This window comes from Plectropomus leopardus, chromosome 7 (assembly GCF_026936395.1).
Source record: "Plectropomus leopardus strain MGB_pleo_1.0 chromosome 7, ASM2693639v1, whole genome shotgun sequence".
Taxonomy (NCBI): domain Eukaryota; kingdom Metazoa; phylum Chordata; class Actinopteri; order Perciformes; family Serranidae; genus Plectropomus; species Plectropomus leopardus.
Window position 1 is genome coordinate 32149201 of NC_142182.1, and position 21569 is coordinate 32170769.

General features: G+C 38.8%; 2 protein-coding genes across 2 annotated transcripts; one reads left to right on the plus strand and one right to left on the minus strand.

The window, feature by feature from the left end:
- Positions 1–4189: 4189 nt before the first annotated feature.
- On the minus strand, positions 4190–8019 carry lrrc10b (leucine rich repeat containing 10B). The gene has a single exon (XM_088079440.1). It carries the CDS (start codon positions 7247–7249, stop codon positions 6056–6058), a length of 1194 nt encoding a protein of 397 aa, XP_087935566.1. The 5' UTR covers positions 7250–8019; the 3' UTR covers positions 4190–6055.
- A 5201-nt stretch (positions 8020–13220) lies between these two features.
- Positions 13221–21510, plus strand: fads2 (fatty acid desaturase 2). The gene is made up of 13 exons (XM_042495628.2): positions 13221–13458; positions 14006–14281; positions 15657–15767; positions 16070–16267; positions 16353–16454; positions 17547–17672; positions 17765–17825; positions 18067–18143; positions 19156–19253; positions 19575–19671; positions 19752–19831; positions 20835–20960; positions 21120–21510. The coding sequence occupies exons 2-13, from the start codon at positions 14069–14071 to the stop codon at positions 21169–21171; spliced, it is 1341 nt and encodes a 446-aa protein (XP_042351562.2). The 5' UTR covers positions 13221–13458; positions 14006–14068; the 3' UTR covers positions 21172–21510.
- The last annotated feature ends 59 nt before the right edge of the window (positions 21511–21569 follow it).

Here is a 21569-nt window from a genome sequence, read left to right on the forward strand (position 1 = left end):
CACTTTACTCTGATTCATTTGTGTTGAGAGAAAAACTGTGGGATGGATAGATTAATGAATGGGCCTAATGGGTGCAGGCCCAGCGGCCTAAAAGTGTCAGACGCTACCCTGGTCTTCACCTGGAAAATATCATATTTACACATACACACTAGTATTTCTAAAAATGACCACAAAGAGATGTAAAGGAACTGCAAAAAGACACAAAATTACCTAACAAGACACAAAATAACAACAATAACAATCTTCAAGAGACACAAAATTGCTACAAAAAGGGGCAAAGCAAATGGCTACAAAGAAACATAAAATGTATGGAAAATATGCAAAACGATCTTAAAGATACAAAACAGCTACAAAGAGACACACACTTGACTCAGAGACAAAAAATGGTCCAGAAATTACTTCAAAGAGAAACTTAAAAAATCTACTAAAGGGGGAAAACAACCACAAAGAGACAGAAAACTACAAAAAACAACAAAATGAATACAAAAAAGACAAAAATCAACCAACAAAAGACACAAGATGACCCCAAAGAGTCACAAACAACTACAAAGAGACACACAATTGCTTCAGAGGCATAAAATGACCAAAAAAAAGAGAGAAAAAAATCCACACAAAGAGACACAAAACCACAAAAATCACAACTACAAAGAGATACAAGGTTACTGCAAAAAAGGGCAAAGCACCCACATAAAGACACAACACGACCAAAAGACCTCAAAATTACCTCAACAAAACACAAATCAACTACAAAAAGACACACCATTGCCTTAGAGACACAAAATGACAAAGTCTGTGACTGGCTCCTCTGTAGGAGATGTGTGTGTGTGTGTGTGGGGGGGGGTTACATGTTTGTACCCAGGAGCCCATTGTCTCATTATCCGTCCATGAATATTATATATCCTTATAATCAAATCCTAAGAACCTTCTTCACTCCGCCGTCTGCACTGTGTTTACAATAGTCCTGTCAAAATGCGGCTCATTTTCATCTCTTTGTGAAGTTATTTTTGTGTGAGCTGAAAAGCTGCCAGTCAGACAGTTTTGTGAAATGAAGTGGTGTAAAAAGCCGAAGAGGGAGTGAAGGCGACGATGCATTGTCTTTGACTGCCTCGCTGTCACTGACCTTGAGAGAATGAGAGGAGTGTAAACTAATGAGCAAAATAATTACACTAAGACTCAGAGCATGGCACCGATTCCCATCTACGTCTGCGCTCTGTCAAACTGTTGTACCACCCACAGCTGTGGAGCGAGCAGCAGAGCACGGAGCGAGGAGGAGGGTCAGGTTTCCAAAAGCATCACATTATGTGTCGTATATTGCAGCTTTATATTCTACACCTACTTTAGGAGGACTGTCAGAATCTGCAGTGGTGTTACATTGTCAACACAAGTCAAATAAACATAGGACTGCTGTGTCAAAATAAAAGACACATGAAACCACGCGCTGCCTGTAAAGAACTGCTGGTGTCTGCAAAGCTTAGACAGTACATCATGTTTAATTAGCTGCCGAAACATGTTCTTCCCAAGCAGTTAAATATTCTTTATGTAAGTTTGAGCCATGCTAGCGGCTCTAGTGATAGCAGTGTTGGTCTGAGCACCACTTTGCTTTAGACCATAGACTTTATATAAAGGTGGAGAAGGTGACAGCTCTCCAAAGTGAAGCCAAAACATTTCTATCACCCCCTGGTGGCTGGCTGTTGTAAAGGTCATAAACCATGCTGGCAGATGGGACATGGGTCAAACTAAAGTAAAACATGAAGTACATTTTTCCCAAAGATGATTTTTGTTGTTGTGAGGTTGTTCTTATCACCCTGATGATGTTCCAGGGTTAATGTTTCAAACCTATAAAACCTGGATTCTTGTACAGTGTTCCGTTGCCTTTTGCAAGTATTTAAACCTCTGACATAGGATTTCTGCTGCTATGTCTGCTAAATTACCTAAATCTTAGCTAAAAGAGAGAGAGAGAGTGTTTTATAATTATCATAAAATTATCAAAAGACAAGGAAAGATACTGAGAAAACAATATCTGTAATTAAACAAGAGATAAGATAAGATAAATTAGCTCATTTTTCAGGTCAGGTTTGTTTTGCTTTTTCTTGTTACCTTTTTTTAAATTACTAATTTCCAGTAATTTTCTTGCAACTTTTTACACATTTCTTCACAATTTTTGGGTTAAGCTGCTTATTGTCTTCTTTCCACGTTTTTGCAAGGAAAGCAAATTTGTTTCATTTTCAAAGGGTTAAATCTGATATATGATGCAACACAAAAGAGGTGTGACAACATGACTATCAGCTCTGTGTATGTGTTTGCCATTAAAATAGTTGTACTATTAATTTTCTCTGATCAACTTCTGGAATATTTAACTAATTCTTGCAGATTCTTGTTGAGGCAAAAATGTCAAAATGTCAGCTCCTCCAGTATGAGCATCTGGTGTTTTTTTATGATAATTACTGTAATTTAGTATCTTTGGGTTTATGCCAGACAAAACAAGACATTTGAGAGTGTTACATAAGATCTTTTTTTGCAGTCCTCTGACATTTTATAGACAAAACTGTTACCCCGTTAGTCAAGAAACAGCTGACATTCATGATGAAGATAATAATTAGTTGCAGCTCTACTGAAAAGTTGGCAACAGTTTGGGAATTAATTATTTTGTTGTTGTTTTTTAAAAGTAAAATTACAAATACTGAAAAGTTCCAGTCTCTGAAATGTGAAGATTTGCTGATTTTTGTCCTTTTTATGTAAAAAACAAAACAAAAAGAGCAATAGATGTCAGCTTTGACCTGTTGATCAAAGAAAACAAGCACCTCTGGGAAACTGACACACAATTTTCAGTTTTCTAAAATTTTTATAGATCAATCAATTAAGGCCACATTTAGACGAGAGCAGCCCTACTAAAAACAAAACTCTTTCCTTTGCGTTAGAAAATAAAAAGTGCATACAATAACATTGTGAAAACGATTCTCATGTACATGGATCTGCAAAAACAACCAAAAAGGCTGTAGTATGCATGCCAGGCCAGTAGTTGGTGGTGTAATTTCGTCACACAATAGAAGATCACTGTGTGAATGCGTGACATGTGGCCAGGACGTCACCGTTCTTACATGATCTGCACAATATAATTTTACACAGCCGGAAGAGGTTACGTTTTCATAAGATTACACCCTGGAACCCATTTTCAAAAGTTTGCATTTTCAGGCCGCAACAAAAGTTAAATGTTTCATGCAAGAACTGTTGTCATGTAAATGACCCTTTAAATGATAAAAAAATTTAAAAATCAGAAGATCATGAGATTACAGAATTAATAAATTGGAGCCACAGAAAAACATGAGACATTAGAAATTTAAGAAAAGCAGTCATCAGTTTGAGTCTGTTCTCCAAATGTTTTCCTCAGCACAGACACGGGAGTTGAGTACGAGCATAAATATTTTAGCTTTGGGATAAATATTTCACTCTTTCAATGAGACGTGGGAAAAAGATACGTGGAGGGAAAGAGGATTGGATTACATACGAGCCCCGCATTAATAATGAGTGCAGAGATGAGAGGAGAACAAGGGCTGGGCCTGCTTCATGTAAGAGACGGAGGTAGAAAAGGGGCAGTCACCGGCGAACAGGAGTACACAAAGGTCATGACGGACCTGAGAGTCTCTGACCTGCGCACCTCCTGCTTGATATTTTTGTGAGTCCATTTCATGTTTGGAGCCTCCCTATGGACTTACCTTTTATGGTGAGGCACCCCAGCTATTCATCGCTCTGATAATCCAGCTCGTCTCCCTCTCTTTCTTGGCACTTACACCTACAGGGCTGCTTACACAACACTGACACGGGTTGGAGGGGTTGTGTTTAACATGTCATAAATATATCTAAATCCAATACACACATATACATGCGTGGTTTATAACAAAGAGCCGAGCTGAGGTTCACTGGAAGGCACATAAAACAGACATTGACCATGATGAGTGGAAATACTGTGAGTGTCAGTGAAGTAAGCTGGTGCATTCACTGGTTCACAATTAAATATTATATTATATTATTATTATATTATATATAACATTATATTTTCCTGTAAGTGATTGAGACTGACTTCATCAGTTGAGTTAATATTTAATAAAGGAAGACACTCAGAAAACAACCTTAATGTAAAACACCCACCCACCCACCAACACACACACACAAACACACACACACACATGCATTCCACCTGAGTCCTGCTCTGATTTGGTCATTTTCGGCTGATTGAGATGTCACAGGTGCTTTCAGTTAACAGTGTCTTAATGCCTCAACGCTCACTCAGTTTCACAGTTGATGATTTAGATTAGGAATTAGCAGCACAACTAGGGATGTCAGTTGCAGTTAATTTGGATAGCCCGACATGCATTAACCAGTAACTAACGGGTTAATTTTTTAGATGAAAATAAAGTAAAATGACTTAAAATACGAGAGGCCTTTCCTTTTGGTCTGGCACTGCAATGACTCGGTGAGTTTTATCTCCACATTTCAAAGTGCTATCTATTTAATTTTATTTTCTGTTGACTTTGCTGACAGACAGCAGGCCAGTTGTGTTAACAGCTGAAACATCGTTCCCACTGCCCACACTCTGGTTCCTACCAGGGTTTCCAACACATAGATTTATTTGTGGACTCCCCCCACGATCAAAACATCTGCCGCCACTAATAGATTTTCTATTTTTGGAGCTGGACCTTTCATTAGGATTTTTTTTTTGGTTGTACTGTTGGTTATTCATTGCATTACTTTGCAGATGCAGTGAAAGAAAAACTTATCTGTTAGAGTGCATTTGCTCTCAGCAGCTGCTCCTCTCATCCATCGATCTGATCTGATCAGCTCTAAATAAACGTAATAACAGATCAGCTGTTGCCCCCAATGCTAACAGCAACACTTAAGGGGGTTTAGTGCTCAAAACTGAGCCTGTTATTCACTCACTGGGGTGACCTGGGGGGAAGCGAGAGGGGGGTATTTCCACAGCAATGCACATGGATCTGGACAGCGTTAATAACGAAATCGCCAAATGAGCGACGCCGCTAGCTTACTCCCACTAGACCCAGTTGGTGCACGGTGTGGAGCAGCCAAGGCTAGCTGGTGGAGACCAGAGGCATTATGTTTCTGCTAGGTTTGTCACAATGTCAATGCATTTTTTAACTGATCAGGATCGGTTATTTTGAGCCAGCGCCCTGCCCGATCCTTTGCTTGCATCCGTCGTCACACAAGTGTTGTAAACAAAGAGCACAAATTGCAGCAGTTTTTTTTTTTTTTTTCATGTTCAACCTAGGTTGCTCCACCAATTTAAGTGGAACTGAAATTTTTGTTGTTCACTTTTAGTGAACTAGTTTTACTCTAATGCTGTAATAAGCAGAATTGTGACTGATTTTTATTTGTAGTGAATGGGAATGTTAAAGTTCAGCTATAACACTACTTCAAAGTGGAATTGTAATTATATCACTTAGATAAAGTGCTCTGTTTGTTTATTACAATGCTACACTAAGTGGATCTGAGAGCAGTTTCTGAAGACATATTTTACTTTGTTTACTTTGTCTTTTGAAAAACCAAATGCTGAACTGAACTGGAATTATGATAAGAGCCAAAAAATATTTTTAGTTTGTTTCCTTTGTTATTTTGTAAAAATTAAATTACAAAAACCCTTAAGGAACTGTTTATATGCAGGCATTTTTCTTGTATTGCAGAGCTATTAAGCTGTCACTGGATTGATTTTAATAACTTGAAAGTACTTGAAGTGGGCATTGTGCAGCTGTGTTATCCAGCTAAATAAAAGTATCGGATTAGGACCTGATATCTGCAGATATTAAAATCTAATGACTTGGATCGGGATCGAGTGCAAAAAAACATCCCTAGTCCCTGCATGTTAACATGCGCTGGCCAGCTGTCTGTCTCCCACTAGACCTGGTGTGCAGTGCAGTAAACTGAAGAGCAGCAAAATGAACCATCAGACCGACATGCATCACAGGTCAAAAATATTCTCAACAGTCAACTAATTAAGCTGCTATCTGCCTGCAGATTGTCTGAGTCTGGATGTATGAGGGGTTATTCAGGCCCTCTCATCTTGTCTCCTCGTGTCGTCCTCCAGCTCCTCGTACTCGTAGTCCATCTGAGCCCTCTCGTACTCCAGCTCGTCCCCCTCATACTCAAACCCCTCTCCTTCACATATCAGCTCCTCCGTCTCATACTCAACCCCCTCCTCGTCATATTCCAGCTCAGCTCCTTCATACTCAGTGAAAGGCTGCTCCACACCCTCCTCCTCCTCCTCCTTTGCCGCCTCCTCCTTAATGTCCGCCTCCTCTACAGTCACCACAGCTTGTTTGGAGTTAGAGTTGCTGTTCTTGAGGATGCCGTGAATCACTGGCTCCTCTCCTACAAGAGCCAGCTCCTCAGCCTCCTGCTCTGCAGCCTTTCTGAGTCTCTCTTTCCTGGCCTCGCGTGCCTCCAAGAACTCCGCAGCGCCTTCCCCTACCACCAGCACTTCATCATCCACTTTCGGAGGGCCTTCCACTGGGTTGTGGTCATAGGAGAAGAGGCGCAAGGCATGGAGGCGCTTCAGGCTGGGAAACTCTGAGATCTTGTTGCGGTCCAGGTCTAAAATCTCCAAGTGCTCCATGCGCAGCAGGACCCTGGGGAAGGTTTCAAAGCGATTCCCGTAGAGCCATAATCCCCTCAAAGCCTCCATGCGCCAGAGGTCAGGAGGCAGCGTCTTCAGCCGGTTGTCCCCGATCTGAAGGGACTTGAGGTGGGGCAGGTCGTAGAGCTCCCGGGGAAATCTCTGGAAGTAGTTGCTCTCCACCCACAGGCAGCGCAGACTCTGCAGGTTCCTCAGTTCGGGCGGGAGGCTCATGAGCCGGTTGCTGCCGAGGTAGAGGCGGGTGAGGTTAGTAAGCTGGCAGACGGCCGGGGGGACGTCCTCCATCTTGTTGAAGTCGAGGGCAAGGATCCGCAGGCCTTGCAGCTGGGAGACGGCATCCGGCAGAGTGCGCAGACTGTTTCCACAGACGTACAGCTTCTCCAGATGCAGCAGTCCACTAACACGGGACGGCAAGCGCTTAAATTTACGGTAGCTCAAGTCCAGAACGGGATCTCCACTCTCGAACAACTCCTCCACCCCCAGCGGTAGCTCTTCCTCCACCTCCACCTCCTCTTCTTTCATCTTCTCTGTGATTTCTGCCTCCTCGCCATCCTTCGCCCCCTCCTCTTCCTCCTCACCCTCTCCCTTCCTGGAGGAGTTACCCATGCTGTGGCCTGCAGCCCCTGACTCCTATGTGAGTCAGGACAGAGTCATTTGATGAGGCAGTGTCTGTGACAAGTTAACCCTCCGCCCGGGAGCTGCTGCTGTCTTGTTTTTGAACCCACCGGCTGCAAACAGCATCACGGTCCGGTACAATTAACACTTTTGCAGCCATGTCATAGCAGATTGTCAGGTGTCTCTCCGTCCCTTCATCTAGGAAATATCTAGTAAATATCTAACAAATTGTGGAGTAATAATAATAGTAGTAGTAGTAATAGTAATAGTAATAATAATAGTAATAATAATAATAATTGTAATAGTGCTGCTGGTAGTTGAGCTCAACAAAGTACAGCTGAATTTTGAGCTGAAATTCTTGCAGTTCTTACCCTCTCTCTCCTCTTAAACTCCCTGAAGGCTTTTAAGAAAAAGATAACGCGCAGCTCTGAGGTCACCTGTCCACGTGAGCCGGTCTCTCTTTCACAACTGGGAAAAAGTGCCACTTTAGGAGTCTAAATAGTCAGTTTAATGTCCCTCTTCCTGCCGGGTGTCGGTGGATAAGCCCACAGTGCTGAGCGCAGCTCTGTGACCTGGCCGGCGGCAAAGAAAACCAGTTAATGGAAGTCAGTGCACTAGTTAATGCAGCTGCTCCCCATTAGAGGCCGAGGGCTCCCGGAGTTTTAATCCGCGCCGGAGAAGAAAAATGCACATTTTGGGAAAACTGCAGCGCTGATAGAGTGAGTGAGAGAGTGAGTGTGCTCCTGATGTTCTCCATCGGTGTGAAGGTTTACATTGCTGCCGTCCTCCTCCCTCCCTCTGTAACCAGAACAGGGGGCATTACCATCACATGGTCAGTGCGTGCGTGCGCGCGTGCGTGCGCTAAAAGTAATCCACGAACAAAAACAAACTGTCCCCTATCACTCGCGTTTTTTAAACACGTGTTTTAAGACCATTTAAAAGGAACCAGCAGCTATTTTAGAGCTAAAACATAAATGTTTATTTTTATGAATAAATTAATATTATTTACATATACATAAATATAAATATTTTTTCTTTTTGTAGATTATAATTAATTATAATTACTTTATTCTTGTTTTTGTGCAATAATAGGCCTACACACACACACACACACACACTGGTCATTCACACACAAATGCAGACAAACAATCCTTTTCTCTTATTTCTGATTTTTAAGAATAACTCATTTTTCCTTGTTTGTTTGGTTTTTATTTACTTATATAAAAGGGACCATGTAAAAAAATGTGTGTGCATTGACATGAACAGAAAGAATTAATAACACCAAACCAAACTCATCCTGCAAAACCCTTGAAATGTAACTAAACCCAAACGATCAACACGTGTCCTTGTCCTGTCTTTGTTTTCCTTCTTGTTTATTTTTTAAAAGTCTCTTTATATTCATTTTTGTTTTTGCTTTCTTACTTTTATCCAATACCCAATCCAATATCATTGCATTGTTGACTTTGTATTTGGTTATATATGTGTGCACTAAATGGTAAATAGCAGGTAAAAATTTTTTTTAATTAAAATAGGAACGAAATTTTAAAAAGGGACCATGTATGGTTTAAAACATAAATGTTACCGTTTGATGCATCGCACCAGATTATAGTTTAGGGCTCATTCTCATTCTCAGTCCCTTGGCAGGCAACAAAGACACAGCACAATAACATATTATTATTAGGTTGTAAAATACACAAGAAAAAGAAAAAACCCACTCAAGACAATAGACAATAGCACATGATATCAAGTGATACAAAGAAGATAGGAGACAGACAGTGCCACATAAAACTACACAAAATAGTTCATCACACACGAACACACGATAAGAAGCTACACACAATTGCATAATTTTGTTTGTTTTGTTTAAATATACACAATATGTAATATATTTTAGCCTGTGGATTTTTTCCTGTGTTTGTTCATGGTGTTATGTTGTCGTCATCCTCTTTCCAGTCTAGAAGTACTCCAATCTTTAACATAGGAGAGATACCACAGTGTAGAAGTACACTGCAAAGGTCCTGTATCAGAATGTTACTTAAGTAAATAAAGAAATACTCAAGTAATGTACAAGTGCTTCAACACTGTACTGTAGTACAGTACTTGAATAGCCTAGATGTACTAAGTTATATTCCATCACTTCTTTTTCTTCAGTTATCTCTGTCAAATCACACTTTAATGCACTAACAGTGCAGGTTATGTCTGCACTAATGTAAGAAAATAAATAGTTTAAAACCTTAACCAGAACCCAAAATACACAGTGGGGTACATCTGCTGCTACAGTTTTGAGGTACTTTACTTCAATATATCCATGTTACCCCTCATAATTCTACTTCACTACTATCAGAGGATAACGTTGTACTTCTTATTCCACTGCATTAATTTGACAGTTAAATTACTCTCCAAATGAAGTTATAATGTAAAAAAACATACATTTCAAAAATATGTTGCACTGTTATGGATCATACACTGTAACTTTAATGGTCTGGAGTCCATTAAAAATCTGAAACTGAAAAAAATCCTGAAAAATACACCTCAGCCAGTTACAATAATAAAACACTGTATAACCACTGTAAGTACATTTTGTGCTGATGATACAACTGTGCTTGTATTGTATTTCATTTCACTTCAGTATTTTTTTTCTGCTGTCATACTTAATATTCATTCCACCACTGTAAATACACAATGCTACATAACACATTATAGTAAGAGGCCAGGAGACTAATCACCACACAGTCTCCTTGACCCCCAAAGATGGGAACTTTAGAGCTGGTTTGTATCAAACACAACAGACAGGAGCTCCAGCAGGTTTTTACAGACCAATTAAAAAGCTGTGACGACAAACTTCATACGACTTTGTTTTGACACAGAACAGACACAAAAACAACCTGAAAACTGCTGCCAACCTTTAAGTGTTTAGCCTGAGCACTAAGAATAATCAGTGCATTGTTGTACATTTTTTGATATTGATTTGCAAAGAATCATTAGATAGATGTGGTGGAGTAGGTTTAAAAGTTTTACCAGCTGCCACAGTGACGTTGTGTGAATGAATGTGACAGGACTGGAATATATTCATACACTGTGCCTCAAAATAGCTCTCAAATTCGGATGAGCCCAGAGCAAGTTTTAAATGAAGGAGCAACAGCAGTTACAGCACAAGCTAACTTTATCCAGTGGAGGAATATTCACATCATCCTCTAGTTAAAACTGTGTAAAAATACTCCATTATAACAGCTTACTGAGGGCACAAAGAATTGAATATAGCGACTCTGCGTGCATTTATTCAAGTACTATAAAGTATAACGTTGAGGTACTTGTACTTGGAGATTTCCATGTTATACTTTATTACTTTGTTCTTCAGTTTCACTAAATTTCAGAGGGAGATATTGTACTTTTTTTTTCCACGACGCTTATATAACTAGTTATTTTGCAGATTAAGATTTTACAGACGAAACATATGAGGCGTTATTATTGACCTTGACATCCTCAATCAGCGACAGCATTATAATGTTGCTTTCAAAGTTATGCATCAGTAGTATGAATCCAATAATGCAGTAAACTCAGTAAACTTATTTATTAGTAATGTAAAAATAATAAAACCCCGACAGATGCCGTTGTGCTGCCTTATGATTACTTTTGCTGCTTACATGCTTTTAATTGCCTACTTTGCCAACTTTAGTACTACTTCATAATGCAGGACATTTCACTTGTGATTCAGTATTTTTAGCAAGTGATTATTGTTCATTTTAGCTGAACAGGTAATGGTATTCACTGTAAATAAGCATCTTCTCTAAAATTATGAATGCCTTAATTTCTTTATATTGCTTTTTATATATATATTGCTCATAGACTTTACGTAGTATTGTATGTTCTATTGGGTATAATCTGGAGCAATACATCATAAGAGGTCATCACATGTTTTGAATATAGAATCCTAATCCTACAAAAGTAACAAAGTTTCAGCCATGAGATAAATGTAGTGCAGTAAAAAGTGCAATATGTCTGTTTTACAAGGCAGGAGAGCTGGAAGTCTCCTAAAATGCAAAGTACCACTACCTCAAACTTATACCAAATAATCCTTTATTGAATTCTTGACAATAGCAGACATGTGTTGTGATTGACAGCGTGTGTTGTTGCTTGCGATACTGAAGAAAAGCCTAGAAAAGCTGCTGGGGTCAGATGTGCAGCGCTTCTGTCAGCCTGATGAGCTGTGGCAGAAGAAGCGGACAAACAGGGAGACAGGCCGCACGCTGCTTGAGGATAATCCTGTCTGATATGCTGAGGACCAAAAGAGCTGATTTGCAAATTTCTGCATCGCATTCAAACGACCCTGAAATGACACAATGGACTGTAAGCAGCAGACAGACAGACAGAGACCCGCGGCCCTGAATGGATGTTACTGCTGAGGTGAATGTGTTGAATGCAGATGAAGCAGTTGCATGACCCAGCCAGCAACAGAAACATACGGAAGGACAGCAAAACTATAGAAACCCAAAACAAGTGTGAACTTCAACGGTTATTTTCCATCAGCTAAGAGTATTAATAATGAAACATCACATTTGGGTTATATTACATTGTTGCATGTATTTCTGGATGATGACAGATGTAACACAATACTGAAATGACACCTGCTGTTGCATCCTCGGGGTTAAATCAGGGCAAGCAAAGTGTCTGAATAAAGGAGCACATCTGCATCATCTGCTGGTGGAGAGGGAGACTGCAACACACCTAATTCATAATTTATAATATATATCATATTGTGAACAATAAGAAAACAACATAACATTAAAAAAAACTCTCCAGTCTTTAAATTTTCAGGCCATGAAAACATGCATGAGTTTAAGGGATGGCAACAGTCATGTGCTTAAAATACAGTTATATGACCTCTGACTGTGCTGGCTCTGTGGTTACTCATCACTGAAGTGTCAAACTGCGTTGTAATAAGACAGAGATTGCTTTGTTACAACAAAAATGCATTTAAGACCCATATAAATGGCTTTAAAGATATGCTGTCCCCACAAATGTTCTCACATTAACCAGTTTGTCCATTTTTTGCAAAGTTTTTGCAGATGGATGTTTCAAAACTGCAGGGACAAAAAATACATTATGCAAAACGTTTACTTGCACATTTGACAACCTGTTGTCATATTATGTTGTTTTAATTCAAGGTCAGTGAATTGAGATCATTTTGAGGAGATCTGTTTTCCCATTTGACAGTGTTGGTCAGGAAAAAAAAGGCACGTTTAAACTACTTTGAACTAAACAACAATAAATAAATAAAATATTAAACATTCAGATAGATAGATAGACTGTAAAATGTTTGTGCTACTAGCTACTTTCACAGTAAGTCACTGTATCATTTTTATAGTAATTTACTGTGAAATATTAGTGCACAAATTTCCAGGATTTTACAAGGTGTAACTCCAATATGCCACAAAAAATATTGTAAAAATGATACAGTGATGTAGATATGGAAATGTTGTGATTGTTTCCAGGGATTAACATGATATTACTCGTATTAACAGTAATATTTTACAATAAATTACACAGTGGCATAACACTTAAACATTTGACTGTACATTCACAGTTGGTAACTACATCATAGGGGTAGTCCCCCTGATGTTGACTCCATGGCTACAGCCCTGAATGGATAGATAGATAGATAGATAGATAGATAGATAGATAGATAGATAGAAAGCCGTAAACTATAATGTAATGGAATAAATATCTGAGAATGGAGACTAAGCTACTGCTATGATCATATTTGATACTGTACAGTGATAATGCCAAGTAACATTGTAATCAATATATAATAAAGTATATTGTGTCTCAGTATTAATATAATATAGCCTAGTGTTGATGATCTAATGGTGGATGTGTAGGAGCGGCTGTTTCCGTGTGAGCGCACAGACAGAGCAGACTGTGTGATATTCAGACGAGCTGCTTGTTGAGCCTATTGCACATCAGCCAGCGGTCCAGGATATACTGTACGCCGATTGGCCCAGAAACCCTCGAATGATCGGCTCGGAATTTGTACTGAATGAGTGGGTGAATGAGTCCGTGAACATATTGGGGAAGACAAGAGGATGAATTTTGGGGATGTTTACTATCTGAAATGGCTCTGAAAGGAACGGGAGCAGATAAAGTGAGCCGGTGTGTCAGTGTGACCGAACCCCGGGGAGAGTAGCCAAAATCTGGAAACTGTAAGTGTGGAATATTTTTCATCTTCACGCAGCGGGCCTGCGCAGCGTGCCAGCCGCGCTCTGCGATTATTGTTGAATCAATACACGGGTGATAAACGCCAATCGATACGCTGTTTGAGGTTTGATGGGTTTGTTTTGTGTCCTGTTTTCACACATTTAATGCTTAGTATTGTGATCAAGTGCGACTTATTGCGTAAATGCGCCGCTGTGGACATGAATACTCGCACAAAAACGCACCTACAGGCTAAATATAGATTATTTTCAGTGTCTTATTTTGTTGCATGTATCCAAAAGGTTAGTGTCGACAAATGATGCAAACTCCATATGTGAAAAAGCGCCATGTTTCACCAACAGCCTACTGGTTGTCGGATTTCATCATAAATTATTAGTGAAGATGTTGCTCTGCTCTTTGTCTGACTTCTCTGGTGTTACAATCATTTGGGTGGTTACAGTAAAGAGAGCAACAGGTTAAAAACCTCTCCCTCTCAGTGCTGCTCCCTCTGCACAGTCTCTGACTGCACTCTCTCCTTCTTCTCTTAACATCCAGGTGTCAAACTTTGTGGCTGTCTGGCCCTTCAGTGTGCAGGTGGAGCCAGAGGCAGCAGTGAGGATGGGGGGCGGAGGCCAGCTGACGGAGGCAGCAGAGCAGAGCGGCAGCGGGCGAGCTGGTGGTGTGTACACCTGGGAGGAGGTGCAGAGTCACTGCAGCAGGAATGACCAGTGGCTGGTGATCGATCGAAAGGTTTACAACATCACGCAGTGGGCCAAGAGCCACCCAGGAGGGATCCGGGTCATCAGCCACTATGCTGGAGAGGATGCCACGGTAAAGATGTTGTTTTAATGAGGTTATTGTATATTAATACAAAGTGGTGCAGAAGTACTCGGGGTTTTTACTATGGTAAAAGTACCATTATAAAGTTACAGGTGCTGGTTTAAGCCCTTTAGTACAAAAGTATTAGCATCAAAATATGTTTCAAGTACCAAAAGTAAAAGTATTTATTGTGCAGAATTATTTAAATCTGGCATACTCAACTTGCTTTGCCTGGGGCCCACTTTTGCAATATGACAAAGGGCCAGGGGTCAGTAAGTGAACAAACATTATTGTTGTTTTTCAGTTTGTGTAATAAATTAATTGCCTGTTTTAAACCTTTCAGCGTTTGCTGTCCTCACTCATTTTTACCACACAAGGTGGTTTTCCATTAACCCTCAAATTGCACAAATTGAAATTGCGGATGTAAAATAATGGAAACATCAATTTTAAAAAATACTCCCATTTATCACAAAAAAGGTTTTTATGCTCGCATAAGGTGGTATTTCAGGGAATTAGAAAAAGCCATATTTTGCAAAACTGCAATGGAAACACGCCTATGTGGCCTTCGATTGGAAATAATGACAACTAGTGCTGTGGCTGCAATAGAAATAAACCTGCTAACATCCATCGCCATGCCAATCAAACGTTTCAATCAATCAGGAAAAGTTGCATAACATCACTCAGTGGAAATGCAACTATCTCTGGCAACATTTTGAAAGTATTGCGTAAGGTTTGTGCAAATCTGTACAGTAAAACTGCCTACTGTCACATCTGACAAGTTGATTTTACAAAAAAAATTAGGAAACCGATAACCTCGAAGTATGTACGTAAATATATCTGTTAATCTTACCTGATGTTTACTTAATGTATAATTGTTAGGTTACTTTAAATGAAGCTAAATATTTACTTAATATTGTGAAGTTGTTGCAACTTAAAAAAAATGACAAGTTTAACTGAATCAGTCTGTCTAAGTTTTAGCGACTTAGGTAAACCAAGTTTACTGTGCTATATATCTGTATTCTACTGGCTGTAAACAAGTCAATCATGTTTGTATATTCATAAACATGTTGAAAAAACAGAATCGCATACGTAGGCATCTTGGACATAATGGCAGAGGTGTTACTTCTTCACACTCTGTTGAAAGGGTTAGTTAATTTTTGTAATTTTTTAAACTAAAATCATGTCCAGATATTACAAAATGCACATTAAAGAGACTTTTTCCATCTAAACTCCATCTGTTTCATTTAGATAACTGTTATTATCTAGTATTTCACAAAAATATCAAATATTTGAGAAAAGTCTGAAAATTAGTTCAAGTTTTTTTTTTTAATTTCTCCTGTGCCCCATTGATCATCTCACGATTCCTAATTTCTCATTTGTTTTCCAGGAGGCGTTTACTGCGTTTCATCCCGATTTAAAGTCTGTGCGAAAGTTTCTTAAGCCCCTGCTGATCGGAGAGCTGGCAGTGACAGAGCCCAGCCAGGACCGAAACAAAAATGTGAGATCAGTCTCATTCTTCAAATAAAAAAACATCTCATTATTGATGAAGCAGTTTTAGTCTCAGTGTAATTACATGGCAGGATGGATACCGTGTACAGAGACACCTGAAGAAGAAGAGTCGGTCAGATCATTCACAGATCTGTTTTGTCATTCATGAGTCTGACAGTGTTCCGGCACATCTGAGATTCTGGACACTCGTGTTTCATCAGCTGTTAAATAACTCAAACTGAACTTAGACGCTGTGAGAACATATTTTACTTAAAACACAGGCAAAATGTATTTCTTCCTCTCTGCTGTCAGGCAACAATCATACAGGATTTCCACACTTTACGTGCCCGGGCAGAGAGCGAGGGCCTGTTTGAAGCTCGGCCTTTGTTCTTCTGCCTCCACCTGGGTCACATCCTGCTGCTTGAGGCCCTCGCCTGGCTCATCATCTGGGTCTGGGGAACTAGCTGGACAATGACGTTTCTGAGCTCCATCATGCTGGCGACCGCTCAGGTGACTCGAGCAGCAACCCCTCTTTACCTCAATGTTGCAGACAAACCACAAGTTAATGCTTGTTTCTCTTCTTCTTCTTCTGTAGTTGCAGGCTGGGTGGCTGCAGCACGACTTTGGCCACCTGTCTGTCTTCAAGAAGTCCAGCTGGAATCACATATTGCACAAGTTTGCCATCGGCCATTTGAAGGTGATTTGCAGTCTCAGTGGTATATTTTTTCTGAAATTTGTATTCTAGTGTATGGTCAACATTAATCATTTGTGATGGGGCATAAATTCTTAAAAATGCATGAAAATGATTTTACTTTACTTAACACCAACATTGACATATTATGATGAAGCATACATTATTATAAATGCATTAACCCTTGGAAACATGGGCAAATTGGTTTATTTTCTTTTGAAAACATGGTAAGATGAGCCACTAAGCCAAACATTAGCAAGAGGGCAATAAAAGGGCAAGCAAAACAAACCCCAAGGAAATTATCTGAAAAGAAAATGCTAGAAAATAGCTATAGCTATAATTTAAAAAAAACTGCAACATAATTTTCAATATATGATTATGTTAATCATAGATATAATTTAAAGGACATTTTTCCCTTGCTTATTTTTAATAATTTCAAAATGTCTTGAGATTTGCGGAATATTTCTTGTCAACTTGTTCATTGTCTTTTCCCCACATTTTTTGAAAGAATTCAAACATTTATGCTCGAGGATAAACCTTTAATGGTATTAATACTTAGCACAATGACATTGATCCAGGTTTCTAAGGGTTAATATGTAGCTCACTTAACTTGACACATACAATGATACCATGATAACTGATAACTGATACTGCATGGGCTGTTATATTACAATATGAGTCCTTACTACAGTTGATTGTTAATGTGTGAAAAGGAGAATTTATGTATTTATAATGCATTATAAGCTCCATCAGTCAATCTCTACTTTTTAACTAGTCAAGAGCATCCATAAGACACCTGATACTCATTATAAGTCATGTCTATAATGCTTTATGACTTTTGATATGGTGCATCAGTGAACATTATGTGCGTTTATGAGTGTAGTCATAAAGAATCATCAAGGCATTATCATGAAAATGAGATGTGATGAGATAAAATTTGTCTTGCCTTCTAAAGATCTCAACTATCAACAGAATAGCATAAAAACAATAAAAATAAATACATTAGAAAAACACATAAAAAACATCTGTATGAATACTGTCACAATGCATTATTGATGTGGTCTTTATGGAAAGTGTTACTAAAGATTATTTTCTCAGGGAGCGTCTGCCAACTGGTGGAATCACCGGCATTTCCAGCACCATGCTAAACCCAACATCTTCAGTAAGGACCCTGATGTCAACATGTTGCACATCTTTGTAGTTGGAGCCACTCAGCCAGTGGAGGCAAGTTATTAATATGTATGATTTTTTAAAACTTGTAGTACTCAGTCTTTAAGTAGCTGCTCATCCTAACGCAGTATTCCTCTCTGTTACAGTACGGCATAAAAAAGATCAAATATATGCCCTACCACTACCAACACCAGTACTTCTTTCTTGGTATGTTTCCTAGAGTCATTTAAAAAGCTATGGAAACTTTACTAGAAGTTTGTACCTGTTTTGTGTTGTGTTGTACTCTAAATGTTTGCTTCACTCACACAAAATCTTTCACTCATTCATGCTTTTTGTTTTGCACCAGGTACTGGGATCAACAAAATTTTGCATGTCAATATACTGTATACAGATGGCTGACAACAGAGTTTCTCTGGTATTGAATAATCTTTATCTTCCTCTCCTTCAGTTGGACCACCGCTGCTCATTCCAGTTTACTTCCACATTCAGATAATACGCACCATGATTTCCCGTCATGACTGGGTGGTAAGATGCTGCCGTCATTGTTCATATCAAGAGTTTCTTTCTAATCAAGTCATTTTTGGCAAAAAAAATGTCTGGACCTGCAAAACATATATGAGAGCCATAATAGAGCTGCAGCTGTTTACCAGATTCAAGGTATATCGTGGTATGAAAAATAATGCAACCAGACAAGGCATCACTCCTTTATTTTGTTTATTTTCTAAATTGAGATGTTTTATACATATTTCTATTTAAAAAAAAACTGGTTTCAAGTTTCAGTTATAACAAAACGTTTGTTTAACCAAAAAACATCCCTCCAAAGGTAACTAATAATAATAATTTTATACCGTGTACTGTGAAACTGATATATTTTCTGACACTGTTTCGCACCATGAAAATCTCACACCATTGCAACCCTAGAAGGTAACAGCATATTAAGTCTAGAATTGCCCATCAACATTACTAATAGGTGGAAATAAGTATTCATTAATATGTTTATCCACAAGGTGGCTTCTCTGCAGTGGACTGCATATGATTATTTGGTTCAGCAAATTTGTCCACACACTATTAAATTCTCCATTTTCTTTTGAGACTACCTGTTTTTGGATTTTAAATCTAGCTTGCTCTGCTAGGGAGACTCAAAGCTAACTATCACTGTTGAGGTTCGGCAAAATTTAAAGGAAAAGGCACCAGGCCGTAATGTTTGTCGTGAGAAACACATTTTAGTTGAGGACATTTATTTTATTTTATTTTATTTTAAATTCTGTGTATAGACTACACAAGTTGTAGAATCTAAGAATCACCAAAAATGAAAATAAATAAATGAAATTTAAAGTAATTCATTTTATCTGCCTATCATTTTTAGTCAGAGCCATAGGGGCTAAAGTGCTGTATGCAGCTCTGGAGCTGCAGGTTGCCGGCCCCTGGTCGAAGATATGTCAGGTTATATGTTGGCAAAGTAAAGATAAGAGTTGAGATTTAGAAAGATATGAATCTTAATAAATATCGTTCATATTAACCTTCCTTTCTTGTGAAGGATCTGGCTTGGTCCATGTCTTACTACCTGCGCTACCTGGGCTGTTACATACCCATGTATGGCCTATTTGGCTCAGTGGTGCTCATCAGCTTCGTCAGGTAAACACCAAGCCTTACACACACTCGACATAATGCTGCATTGCCATCAAACCACACGCACACTGACAAATATCTTGTAACACATGCTCTGAATGCAGCACTGAACATTTTAAAACACAAATGAAACTTACAGTGAAGAGCTGGTTTGTGCTAATATAAAATTCATTAATAAATTACTTACTGATTTTCTTTTTAAAATACCTTTAAGTTCAACTAACAAACTCCTTAGAAAGAATTAGGAAATGACACGATGTTTATATTCAACACCTTGATGACACGGTGTAACACATTGTTCAGCTGCTGTGATGTTGTGAATGACAGGTTTTTGGAGAGTCACTGGTTCGTGTGGGTGACTCAGATGAATCATCTGCCGATGGACATTGACCACGAGAGGCACCAGGACTGGCTGTCTATGCAGGTACCTGCTTTATGAGGAAACAGTCAGCTGAAGGCTCTAGTGATGTGTTACCTTATTTTTTGTCTCATCCTCTTCTTTAGTTACATGCCACCTGTAATATCAAGCAGTCCCCCTTCAACGACTGGTTCAGTGGACACCTCAACTTTCAAATTGAACACCAGTAAGTCAGTGATTCTGAGTCTGAGCAGAGAATGAGTTCCCCAGTACAAAGTTTGTAGGAAAAAACAGACACAAAACTCCTGCAACTGAGTTAAAAAAGTCCATCAAACATCTCTGAAGGAACCTGCAGCACACAGTTATCTTCATCAACTGTTTGTAGTCAGTAGTTTTATCCTTTAAGGGGCAGAGGGCAACTATTACAAACTCAAACTGTGCAGCCAAACACTGCTCTAAACTACTCATCTTTATTTTAAATGTCAGTGGAAATGGTCTGAACTTAAGGGAAACATAACACGTAACAAGCAAATGTAGAGTATACCGAATATGACATTTTAACAATCTCATAGCTGCATAAGCCCCTGAAAACTCTGAAGTGTTAGTTTAGTACATAAGAACTACATGACTCAATAACATCAAAAAAATATTTTGGGGGAAAAAACCTTGTTAGCTAATCTTCATCAGGAAAAATACAGAAAATCTTTAGTAAAAAAAAAAAAAAACACCACAAAAAAACATAATAGTTCTCTGTCAGAAAACAGAGAAAACAGGAAACTTAATTTTAAAAAGCTCAAACACATTAGAACTGCAAGGATTTTGTTGTTTGTCATTTCTTGGTCAGCTATAGCTTGAATATCCAACTAGCATTTTACTGATTTGCACTAAAAAAAAAAATTATTAAAAAAATATATTTCGTATCACATATCTCATTTGCTGTGTTTTTTATTCCTTAAACAGCAGAGTAAACATATTGCTTTCTTCACTGTGCAGTATCATTTATAAGATGATAAACATTCAGCAAATCTGAACTCCAAACTATTACTTTTTACTCAGTGTGAACTGGTTTACTTTTAGTCGGACGTTGCACATTTTGCTGCTTACAAGTTAGCAGCCATCCTTCACTGAATGACATTGCTTTGATTTTTATTATTATTCATTTTAATTGAAAAACGGCTGTTGAGACATGTTGGATGACTTTTTCTTTTTTTACTTTTTTGTCTCTGCAGTTTGTTTCCCACAATGCCGCGCCACAACTACCACCTGGTGGCCCCACTGGTCCGTGCACTGTGTGAGAAACATGGGATTCCTTACCAGGTGAAAACAATGTGGCGAGGCCTCGCTGATGTTTTCAGGTAAGTCTGCCATTAATAATAGCTTATTATTTACTGCCAAGATGAGACACACTGAGGTTGTTAAAAGCGAGAGAACAAATGCAGTGCAGCTGACAGACTAATGAGGACAGAACGAGGTGACAAAAAGACAGTAACTGTATGTTGTTGGGTTTTTTTCAGGTCACTGAAAAATTCAGGCGACCTCTGGCTTGACGCATATCTCCATAAATGATTTTATTCTCAACAGCCTACAAGGAGTGCTCTTTTTTCTCCTCTTCTGCATCATAAATCGATTGTATCCGTTTGGTTTTATAATCCAGTTAATAGTGTGGGAATGATCTTTTCTTAGCCTTGGTGTTATAGTTCAGTATTTTCATATTCTGTACTGTTTTTTTAGTGCTCACAAGATTTCTCGGACTTGCCTTACAGAGTCTCGAACAGCAGTAGTACAGTGTTATAGATACAATTGTGAAAACTTATGTGAGGTATTTAAAGTGCTGTTTTTTTCATTATCTATCATGTGATACAGTTTGAACAATAAAATATGACAATTATGCAGACAAATGACAAATCCTGTGTAACTGAGGATGAGTTAAAGGTCCAATGTGTAGGATTTAGGGGGATATAATA

Bases quoted from the DNA above. Each gene is read 5' to 3' on its own strand.
- lrrc10b (XM_088079440.1), bottom strand. From the start codon at position 7,249: ATGGGTAACTCCTCCAGGAAGGGAGAGGGTGAGGAGGAAGAGGAGGGG.
- fads2 (XM_042495628.2), top strand. From the start codon at position 14,069: ATGGGGGGCGGAGGCCAGCTGACGGAGGCAGCAGAGCAGAGCGGCAGC. The intron at 16,268-16,352 runs GTGACTCGAGCA...CTTCTTCTGTAG, and splicing joins TCATGCTGGCGACCGCTCAG to TTGCAGGCTGGGTGGCTGCA. The intron at 19,832-20,834 runs GTAAGTCAGTGA...TTGTCTCTGCAG, and splicing joins AACTTTCAAATTGAACACCA to TTTGTTTCCCACAATGCCGC.